The sequence below is a fragment of the Euprymna scolopes genome, chromosome 11, assembly GCF_053919585.1.
Source record: "Euprymna scolopes isolate OS-2025 chromosome 11, ASM5391958v1, whole genome shotgun sequence".
Taxonomy (NCBI): domain Eukaryota; kingdom Metazoa; phylum Mollusca; class Cephalopoda; order Sepiida; family Sepiolidae; genus Euprymna; species Euprymna scolopes.
In genome coordinates this window covers 108,584,481-108,596,673 of record NC_136492.1, presented here as the reverse complement: position 1 = coordinate 108,596,673, position 12,193 = coordinate 108,584,481, and the positions used below count along the sequence as shown (strand labels likewise).

General features: G+C 28.7%; 1 protein-coding gene across 11 annotated transcripts in view; it reads right to left on the bottom strand.

Annotated features, from left to right (window-relative positions):
- LOC145288061 (RNA-binding protein FXR1-like) overlaps nucleotides 1-12,193 on the bottom strand; it is a 134,018-nt gene that overhangs the window by 48,179 nt on the left and 73,646 nt on the right. For 6 of the 11 annotated variants that reach the window (XM_080136098.1, XM_080136097.1, XM_080136101.1 and 3 more), the window contains exons 9-11: nucleotides 9,553-9,631; nucleotides 8,960-9,069; nucleotides 5,961-6,026 (exon numbers count right to left, since the gene is read on the bottom strand). In XM_080136098.1, coding sequence (XP_079992224.1) covers nucleotides 5,961-6,026; nucleotides 8,960-9,069; nucleotides 9,553-9,631 — 255 coding nt within the window. The remainder of the gene's footprint in view (nucleotides 1-5,960; nucleotides 6,027-8,959; nucleotides 9,070-9,552; nucleotides 9,632-12,193) is intronic. The other 5 variants (XM_080136102.1, XM_080136106.1, XM_080136105.1 and 2 more) reach the window with 1 other exon arrangement.

Here is a 12,193-nt window from a genome sequence, read left to right as displayed (position 1 = left end):
ATAGAGAACTTTTAAAAATGTGACATGAATAGGTTAATATCTAAACTTTAAAAAAAATCTTGATAAATTAGTACTTTTATTAATTCAGATGAGGAAAAGTGTTTTTTTTTAAACTTCAATTTGAATTCTGTTAAAGTGTGAAACAGATTAATTTTCATCAACTGAATTCTTAAATGTACATCTAAAATATTTACAATCTTCGGACTCGTTTCCTAATCTTGATCAAACTACATACAATTCGCCCTTCAATCTTCTTTAGATTACCTTGTGTCAATCTCTGGAATCGTTATAGAATTTTGAATTCAACCATTTATTAAAATATTGGAAGATAAAATTTACATTCAATCAGGGTCAGTTAAATTATGCAGATAATTGCGATTGTCTGAATTCAATTTTGAACAAAAATGTAGCAAAACAGTTCAACTGAAAAAAAAAAAAAAAAAAGTCACAAGGAATGCAATTTTTTTTTTTTTTTTTTTTATCCCAGGGTTCTAAGAAAAATTTGGGCTGAAAATTCTATGACATTTTCCAGAATTCAGACGAGGCAGCTGAAGAGAACAGAAAGAAAAAAATACCAAAAACCTAAACAAAAATGAAAATTGTAGAAGTAAAAATTCCTCATCACCAAAATACAAATTTAACAATATTACAATTATTTAAAATGTTAGATTTGGGAGGGAAAAAAATCCAGCAGTTTAAAGTATCAGAGTTAAGAAAACTAACTATTCTACTTAAAATTGGTTTTAGGGAAAAGTAAAACACTTTATCCGTTATGTATCAGCGGCCCCAAATTTAAAATCAACTTTGTTATACTGTGAAAGGGAAGAACATTCACAAGTTGATAGCAAGAGGAAAGGTTAAATTATGTGCACAATATTTGTGATGATAGATAGAAATGTTATTTAGACAAAGGCAAAAATAAGTTAATTACACAAAATATCCTCAATCACCTGTAACAAAAATAACTAAGATTCATAATACGGATTTATTAAGAGAAAACATTTATGTACACAGCGTGATAAAAATATAATTTTGGTATAAAATTTTATAAGTCAAATAATATGCAAGCGATTTTAATTTGATAAAATGTTCCCTTTTTTGGCTGAAAGTGTTCGTCTATACACAAAGGATGCAGATATTTGTTTGCAATTTTCAACAATTGATTTAATGACAAACTAAAATTCCATTTTGCCCCCAAGAATTCTGATCAATTTTGAATCTCCATATTTATCAGATAGTTATCCTTGTTATCAGCACTTGAATAACAAAAATATTTGAAGACTTCAGTGTCAACAGGAAAGCTGATAGAAAATGTGGTACTTGTACAGTTTAATCAAGACATTCAAAAATGAAAATATTGAAAAAAAAAAAAAAAAAAGGTTTAAATTGTACGTATCAGTTATGGAATTAAGTTCTCAAAAAAAAAAAAAATTTCACTTAATTTCAGCAAGTAGTTTTTTTTTTTTTTTTTTTTTTTATAGCAAAAAAAAAAAACAATTTGTTATGATACCGAGCAAAAGGTTCGATTTTTAGGAAGAAAAGCTAGTATTAAAGATGGGGAGGGAGTGTTAGCACTTTAAACTAAGTTATCTCTCCGTGACGTGTCAAAAAAAAAAAAAAAAAAAAAAAAAAAAAAAAAAAAAAAAAATTAAAGATGGCTACCTTCAACGCGCTGTCATAAGACCAGGTTTTTCTTCTGTAAAAAAAAATACTGTCAAATTAAGTGAAATTCTTTTTTCGGAAATCTTCAGTTCAAAACGGATACATACAATATAACTTTTTTTCAATATTTTTGTTTTTTAATGTCTTGATTAAACTGTACAAGTGCTGTAATTGTAAAAAAAAAAAAAAAATTGTAAAATCCAAGACTCTACTACAAGTTGACATAATAGGGAAAATGCACAACTGCTGATCTAATGCTAAAGTTCTTGGAAGTTAAGATCAATACTGACTCACGTCAATGCATACCATTGAAAGAAAGGCATTGATGAAAAACCCATTAGGCTGATGATACATTAAGACATCTATGAAGAAATAATTTTGCAAAGAAGCTAATCAAGTTGACACTTACTAGAGCTGGATTTATGGTTCTTTGAAGACATAATTTCTATACAGAAAGGATCATTTCCAAAAACAAGTGGTGGCTCACTGCTGCATCCAAAGACATGCAGAGTCGGGATAGTTTCCTGCAACATCTATGGTGTTTAGCTTAACCATCCCAACCTATTTCTTTCAGAGAGACTCAGATTGAACACCTATGGTTACATCTGCATTTTAAGATAATGAAACCCTGGATTGTTCTCAAAATTGCGGAAAACTATACGCATGGCAGCAAGATCCGGTGCTCTGACATAACAGAGCAGACATCAGCTTGTCGCCTAACTGAAATTCCCTCTTCTGTATATAGAGGTGCAGTAGAATAAGACTAGAACAGATCCAACTGTAATATAAAGGATAATACAATGACAAAGATCTGGACAGTTTTACAGGCACCTCTAGATGATTAACCTGCCTTTGACTCTGATAAAGTCAAAATTGGCAGAGTCAGAAAAAAAAAAAAAAAAACGTCTCCGCACCTTCAATATACAAGTGTTAGAATACGCATTGATTAAATTGGTTATATTAGTAAGCGCGATGAAACTTAGTTTCTAAAATATGGATCAACTCTGAATAAAAAAATAAAAAAGAAAAATTTAGTAACAAGATATTTTACATTTGTCAAGATAAGATAATCATTGTTTAGCATTTTTTTTTTTTTTTACATTTTAGAAGATAGTGTGGAAAAAAGTTTGTTTTCTAATAGGTTTCTTTATAACTTATGATTTCTAAGAGCCACGCTTAATACTGGGCAGAGCTTAATATTAGACAAAAATAAAATTTAGTTTGAGATTACTTGTTATATATTTTCCACAAGACTAAAAAAATTTTTTTTATTAAAAACAAGCTTAATATTAGAATAATCTGACAATGATCTGCACAACATCACTAAGCTCGCACGAGATCACTGGGAAACTTCTTCGCATGAGTTCACTAGTTTCTGTGAACAAGTAGCCTCTCAATTCAACAGCATGATTTGAACACACTAAACGAACACATCTGTAGAGGGTATGACTAAATACTTTCCAAAAAGTCAAACTTTCACTTATATCATTTTTTAACCTTTGTGACAAGTATTTCTGTTGAGAATTTTCAAATTATTTCCCATTATTTCAAAATTTATTGTTTGTCTGATTATAATTCACAAGGATTCAATTACAAAAAAAAAAAAAAAAAAAAAAAAAAAAAAATCAAGTTTAATTTTCTGTAAAATTTGTGTCAATCTAAAATTTCTCCTTAGGGCAGAACATGTACCACAGTTTGACCTTAGCCTGAAAGCTGAATAGGAATTAGTAAATTGTTTATAATGTAGTCAATTGCAGTATTTGATAAAGTTGAGCTGAAAATCAAAGTATATAAAAAAAAAAAAAAAATTTCTTGACATGAATTTCAGAGTTCAAATAAAATTTCATCACGCATTTGAAGCACATTAATATAGAAAGTGATAAAAAAAAAATTAAAAAACTACATTGCTAAGTATCAGATAATTGACACAAAAAAGAAAAACTCTTGAAAGAGTTTTTAGTAGATGAGATTAAAAATTGGTCAAAAGAACATTTAATAAATTAATCCTTATTTGGATTTTTCAGATTATTATTCTCATCTAGAGTATTGTTCGAACATTTTGGTTGATGTAACCAAAAACCTTTTGTGGCATAATGTATACAGTTGTAAAGTTACTCTTCTGAGGGTTGAGGGTTCAATCCTCAGTGCAGCTAACACTTAGTCATGGCTGACAGAACGAGAACATGTTACCACCGTGGATTAAATGAAGAGTTCCGTTCTAAATTCTATATAAATTCCAGAGTTCGATAGAATCCACCTGAGGAATGTTAGAGGTTACACAGAAAGGTTGTGCAAATTACGCTCAAGCTGAGAACAATAGTCAAAAAATAATCCAAATATTAAATATCAATTTTCATTGAAAAACAAAAAAAACTTCAAACAATAAGTGCCAAGTTGCAATCAAATATCGTGAGGTTTGCCATTAGGGGATAAAATAGAAGTGTTTATGAAATAGAAACATAAGTTTTAAGAAATGTTGCATTTATTAAAATGCTTTCAGCCAGAAAGAGAACATTAACAGTTTCTATGATAAAAAAAGGGTTAATTTAGAATTATACTTATTAAAATGAAACAATACAGAAAAATCTTTATGATGGAATGAAGATGTCATATTTGAAAAATCACGTAAATTGATCAAATACTTTTTTTTTAAATAAGAAAATCAAATTTTATTACTAAGGAAGTCAGTGATTTAATCGGTCATGATATATAAATAAGGGGGAGATAGATATCCAAATCAGCCCTATAATGGATACATTTAATATTAAATAATGAAAAAACATGGAAAAAAAAGCTAATAATCGTAAATTTTTATATTCCAAGTAACTTGATCAATTTATGCGATTTTTTGGAATTTGCCATTAAGTGACAAGAACATACAAAGATTTTTTTTTTGTTGTTTTATTTTAAATATGTTTAATTCTAAATAAGCACCAAAAAGTTATAAAACTGACTTTTTTTATATAGCAAAGTGTATAAAAATTAACAATGCAAATTTAGAGAAAATACATGCATGCACATTATAAGTAGGAGATTCTGCTCCCATAAAGACTTTTTTTTTTTTTAACTTAAAAGAATTTAACTTCAATTCTTTTGCTTTTAATTTTCCAAATTCACTAATAAAATATGTGGAAATTATATATTTTCAAAACCAAGACCAAGCAGATTTCAAGATTGATAATGTGAAACCATAGCTCACACCAGTGCAATGTGTGCTTTTATAAGATTGTCTCTCAGGCAAGTATTTAGACACCAATCCAGGAAATCTTATTTGAAATATTTAAAGCAGTTGAGACAATATGAAAAAAAAATTTTTAAAAAATAGAAACATTTATAATTGAATATTAAGTTACTTTTACTAGAACGCTTTCTTTCAAATGTACGAAGGTATATGGATAGGTTGAAATATAAAAATTTAAGCTTTAAATGGTGTTGAAATGGGAGAAATAGTAAGTGAATTCACCCGAACCATAAAAAAATTGTGTAGAGAAATGGAAACAATTTGTCAAGTGATCAATGTTGGCATAAAGTCGCTACTTTGATAATCGGGAGGGGGGGGGGGGGGGGAAAGAAAAAAAAAGAGAGCTGGTAAATTTTCACTTTATTAGTCAACAAGCATGTGGCTGTTGCGCATAAACTGCATTTTCTGTTTACTTAAAATGGGAAGTATTGCATGATGACGCTCAGCTTGTACACAATGATAGAGTAATGCATATTCACCTGATATCGTGGACAACGTTTAAAACAGGGAAGTACTTAAGAGTAAGCAATATGCTGAAGGGCAACATGAGTAAAACAAAACAAAATCAGACAGCAATTACTTCCAAAAACAAGTGTACCATTTTGAGTCGATCACGTCAATTACCAGATTTTCCATAAGAGGCTGCTATAGTTTTGACTAACTTTTTTTTTTTTTTTTTTTTACAATGGCAAATTTTCACTGAAAATGGCAGAGGGCCAGCATAGTGTCAACCTAGCCTTAATACAAGAACTTTATATGAGCATGCACACTTTGAGAAAAAAATAATGGAGGAGAGGAAGGCGGAGAGTTGATACATTTATCAACTATCTTTTCCGCTTTTTCAAGTTCAATATTAATGGCAAATGTCTAAGTGAATGGTGTGTACTATGGTTTGCAAGTTTCTTATAACCTTGAAAGATAATGTGTCTGCATAGTCTGGCTTTTGATAAAAGGATGAGGGCAGGATGCCACCTTACAGATTAATTGACAACAGAATCTAGGAGAGACAAGACAAGCAAAAGGGTTTTGATAAATACATGTATTTAAAGTTTCTGACCTGGCTCATATCGTTAGGTGCAGTCAGAGAGACGCTAGCAACATCCAGGCTATGCATTCCTAGGAGCTGAAAATATTGACTGTGTATAAGACTGGATCAAAGCACAGAACATATACCCCACTGAATTACTAAATTAGGAGCCCCTTTTAAAAAAAGTGTAGGAATAAGAGGGGCATGTAAGACAAGGGAGAAAAAGGAGGGAAGTGGGTGGGGGTGGGGGCCAAACCCAAAATGTCTAACATTTTATACAGATTATGGCCAACAAAAACAGTAAAAGAACAAATAACAAAATGCATAATTTATATATAATAGGAATTTTAGGGTACTTTGACATGCTAAATGTATAAAAAGGTAGCTGATAAAAAAAAAAAAAATCAGGTTTAAACATCGTCTAAAAGATCTAAGCATACAAGAAAGTTTATGCAGTTCATAAATTAGCCTCAAATTTATATAAAAATTTGTATACGTATTAAGTTGAAAATTCAGTAACTTAGGAAGGTCAAGTTAACAGCTTACACTTTATTTCAGTTTTAATAACTTGCAACAAGGTATATGGAGAAATACTATGGAAACTAACTTGATAATTCAGTTTAGTTTAGCTGGAAGAGTTACTGACAAATATAAATGATAAATTAGATACTGAAAGTCAACTACACTATAATAATTTGATTAATTCTTTGGATAAACCAAAAAATATTACATATTTAAATTCATTTTTGAATATTTCTTTACAGAAAATATTTAAAGTTCAATACCCTTCCATCTTATAAAAAAATGTATTATTTGAATTAAAATAGCAAAATATTTGACAGACCAGTTCTGAGTACAGTAGATTGTATGCCTAAACAGAATGCAAAAAAAAAAAGTGTACAGGCGATAAAATGGTTTTATGCATTACACAAGAAACCATAGTTAAAATCTAATCAGTATAAGATGTAATTAGAAAAAAGTCAAATACAGACACTATTTTGTAAGGAAAGAAAAATGTTGATAATTCTAGTACATTTGTTTCAAATGTGTTTTTTCTTCCAACTAAATGCATAATACGGAATAGATTTTAACACAAAATGGTTTTCTTAAACGACATTTTATAACCTGTATACTTTTTTTCGCATTCTGTTTAGGCATACAATCTCACCAATTACTCAGTTATGTCGATCCTTACATTAATTATATTTTAGAGGCAGGAAATAAATTTTATTCATGAAGTAGTATAAAAGGATTTAAAATCTGAAAATTTTAGCTTTTAATAAAAATGAAAGAAATTTGCCGTTGTAATTGTATATCTGGAAAAGGAAATATTTTGTTGGTTTAATTTGCTGTAAAACTAAACCACTAGTAGTTCTGCAGAAAGACAATGTAAGTTTTTTTTTTTTTTTTTTTTTTTTTTTGTTAAAATTTTTTATTTATTTCAAAAGGGAATTTAAAATATTTTTCACTTCCATCTAATCATTTTCTCTATTGCTCCGGTAATCTGAAAATAGCACTTCAGACAACTCTTCTCCCAGTTTTTTTTTTTTTTTTTTTTTTTTTTTTTTAAATCTTTTTCCAAACAAAGATTACAAGGGAAAAAAAAAAAAAAACAAACAAAAACAGTATATAATAATTAAAATCATAACTGCTACAATAAAACAATTTTAACTTAGCAAATGCATGATATAAATTTATCTAAAGCAGACACAAGGTTAAAAATCATTTTAATATGTAACGCAACTGAAAACATGCAAATTATAATTTAACTCTCAGAGGGATTGAACATAACGTCTATATGGCAATTGAAACACACCATTTTGATATAGAATTCTGCCAGCCTCAAGCGTAAAACAATGTCCACACTTCTATATCTTTATTTCTAACAGGCAGTATATTAATGGCACTCTACTGGCCTCTACCTAAATCAGTGAAGACTAACGGCCCATCATTATAATCAGGGGGCATGGCTGCAATCCACAAAAGCAAATTAATAGTTATCACTTCACAAGAAGTCAGTCAAATTAATTCACCATAGACAGCCGTTATTTTTATGAAAAAATCTGTCAGGATTAGATTGATTTCATTAAAATAGCATAAAAATACATAAAATACCTGGAAAAAAAAATCTTTCTAAACTATATAGAAATATTTTAACAAGAATCATTTGAAAGCAAACATTAAAATGTGCCGATTTGCAAGTTTAAGTAAAAATTAAATAGATTTATAAAACAATTTTATTTAAATTTAATTACATTTCAAATCCAAACATTTCAGACATACATTAGGAGAAAAAAAAAAGAAAAAAAATAAAAGAGGGGGAGGGAAGTAACATGACCAGAAACATTCCAAAACAATTTCACCACAATATAATTTTATATATAAATTAAATTTAAATAAAATAAAGATATTTTCAAGTAATAGTTTAACTCTAGAATTTTAATCAATAGCAAATAAATGTGAAAATGTTACATATTCTTATACGAGTTCATTAGTTATGTCACAATATTTTTTAGCAAACAAGCAAATCAGTTAATGTCCAGTTTCTCCCTAGATTAAAAACAAAATTATGCAAAATTTTTATGATGTACATACGTGTGAATAAATGAAAATTTTCCAAAAATGACAACTTGATAAAATAGTTTTATTTTTATAAAGAAAATCATTTTTAAGCAATTAATGAGAATTTGTGAGCATTAGAACATAATACAAGTTTGAATTATTGAGTTATCTCCCTTTTAAAAAAGTTTTTAAAATGGCGGACACTTTCATCATGTTTTATTTAAAAATAAAACTACTTAATAAATTTACATGAATATTTGCAATATATTTGAATTCATTGAGCATGTACATCATTTTGTCTTTTATATGAGGTAATTCTGGATATGAACTAACAATTGTAAAATATACATGGCAAATTTGTGAAATGTTACAATAATGATCTTAGATTGATAACTACAAATCCATGTGTACGAAAAAAAAAAAAAATCCCTTAGAGAAATGAACTTTGTGAATCCTTTCATACATACCTCTTCTCTTGGAGCTTCGTGTTCATTATCGCCTTCGATTTTTACTCGAACAACACCAGATTTATCAACAATATCTTGAATGTTTCGGCCATTTTTACCAATTACTTTCGCTTAAAATAAAAAAAATACAGAATTTTGAAAACAAAAAAACTGGAACTTGGCAGGTGAAGGTCTACTAAATTTGTTACTTCTACACACTGAAGCGCAATTTTTAACTATTTATATGCATATGAACTTAGCTCAGATGATAATGAATAAAGCTGAAGTGCTAAATGTTTTGGCTTTGATTCTAGTTGATGGCACTCAAGTCATTTTTTAACTTGGGGAAACCATTATATATTTACCATATAATAATCAATAGTATTATCAGCACAGATGCTTAGAGAAACGGTATCCAAAAATCAAATGACTTGTCATTTTCTAGAATTTTGTTTAAAAGAGACAACTGTAGCAGATAGGAAATATTTTGAAAAGAAACATCCCACTTCTACGGTAGAGAATAAGTTAACATTTTTATAATAAAAAAAAAAAAAAAGTGGACATTTAGTATATATCAGTTTTAGTTAAATAAATATAAAAGCTCAAATACAAACCAACTAAGTCTCTTGGGACCTGAAACGTTTCTTCTGCATATTCAAGCATATTCCTTGCTTCCCGCACAGCCTCCTCTGTCTGAATAAAAAAAAAAAAAGATAAAGACTCAAATATAAGTGTCAATAGTTTAGAGCAGTGGTTCTCCACCTTTTTCTACTCATGGACCCCTTTTCCTTTTTTATCTTAGTGGACCCCTTCATAAGACAATCTATTTTTCACTCATACATTTTGAGGTATTAATAATCAAAGAAATATTATATAATCAAGCTTTATTTTTAAATGAAAACTAATTAAAATGCAAATAAAGTATTCTACAACAACTATAATAATAATGATAAGTTTTGTTATGTTTTGCCTGTGGACCCCTAGGGTCCATGTGGACCCCGGTTGAAAACCCCTGGTTTAGAGGAATGTTTAAGTAGAATCAATAAAAATGAACATACATTATACACACACTCACGTGAGCAACAAAAACAAAAAAAAAAAAAAAAAAAAAAAAAAAAAAAAAAAAAATGGGCTAAACAAATTTTATACATTTTATTGCACTAAAAGTAGAAAAGTAGTAATACACACGGACGAAAAAAACACTTTGGATAATCACAGATTTCAAGATAGTTCTACTAAAATAGCCATATTTTTTCAAACCAAAGCACTTCAAGACTTCAAAATACTGTTTTCTTCGGAAATGAATATTCTTTCAAATGAATTAATAAATATGAATGCACATTATATATTTTAAGAGTTTTAAGCAAATAAAGTGATAAAAATGTGAACGTCATAAAATGGCGTTTTCGATTAGGTTTTGTAATGACCCTCCCTGTTTTCTAAAAGCCCGTACCATGATAGTATGAAGAATTTAGTCATGAAATTTAGGAAACAATCAGGTGTAAATCTTAATACTGTCAAGTGTCCAAAATATTTTTGACCATTTATTTTTTTGTGTTAAAAATAAGACTTTAATATGACGAGTATCGAACATTTTGAAAAAAAATTTTCACCGGACATCCACTAGTAAGTAAATCATTCTTTTTACTATCTTTATCAATTAAAAGTATTATTCTATACCGAGTAGAACCGCGGTAATTGATAATTTAAAAGGACTTACCCGAAAAAAAAAAAAAAAAAAAAAATGTTTCTATTTCTCGAGTTTGGTCATATTAATTTAGTATAAGTAGCAGCAGCTGTAGTATTAGTCATAGCACAGTATAAACAACATGCGTTCTTTAATTTTTATTCACAAACGAATTAAGAAAAACATGAAAATATGAATATAATTGCTCTGATATGTTTAATTAGAGCTATTTTGTTATCAGAATAACATTAGTTTAGAACTATTTGGTTTTCAGAATGTATAATAATCCCAACCAATTTGGGATTATGAATCCATTATAATTTCTCCCATTTCTGGTCAAATTTAAAAACATGGTTAAAAAAAACAAATAAACTCTTGTAGATATATAGCTTGCATGCACTTTTATTTTATTTGCATTAGTTTTGAACAGCGAATGAAAACAATGCTTTACTGCAAACAGCCACAAATGTTTTTTCCAAATCAAAAGATGTATGAAAATCTTGTTTGTATTACTATACACAGATTTATAAAAGTTGTCAAAAAACAAATATATAACAAATAAATGTTATCAAAGGCAAGTTAAGTTACTTTTCTACCTAACTCGATATGTTTTTAGTGTTTATATTTAATGTAACATGTTTATTCAGCTCGAAAAACAGTGTTTACCGATGTATTTGAAAATTTAAAATAGCGGCCGACTCTCTCTTTGAGGCGGTAAGTTTTGGAAAATGAGTTATAAATAAAGAACTAGACAAAATACTGTTAGAAACTCAATATATGTTACCGTGACATAGACGGATATATATTCGACAGGTTTTTAACAGTATTTGGACTAGTTTTTTATTTTTAACTCATTTTCCCAAACTTACCGTGTGAAAGAGAGTTGGCCACCATTTTTAACTTTCCAATACATCGGTAAGCACTGTATGTTTTTCGAGCTGAATAAACATGTTACATTAAATAAAAACATATCGAGTTAGGTAGAAAAGTAACTTATCTTGCCTTTGATAACATTTATTTGTTATGTATTTGCTTTTTGATAACTTTTTCGAATCTATGTGTACAGTAATAAAAACCCCGTTATTTTTTTTTCTACTTATTAAACGAAAGGTATTTTTACAATCTGCTCCAGCGTAGTATAATGGCCTATGGAATAAACACTTTCAACCTCGAAAATAGAAATCAACAAATTTATGGAATTTTCTTCGAAATTTCGTAACGCAGTTTCTTATTAAATTAAAACTAAATATAACATTTGCGGACTTATTTACCTGCCACACACACACAACTTTCTGTAAGATATTTATTTGAAATTTAATTTTTGCGAAACTAACCGCCCCTCTAATATTGTTTTTGTTGTTTTTGTTTCTGTCAAGTCTTCAGTATGTTCACACAATTTTCCTCAGCCCTACAATTAATTCAAAGTCTGAATGGCAACCCTCCCCATATTCTCATTGCATAGAAACCCTCTTAAAACCACACATAATCGTCTTTAAAAAAAAATAAATAAATAAAACAAAAAGCATACAGGACTTATCTCCCATAAAAAAAAACAGTTAACTGCCCTA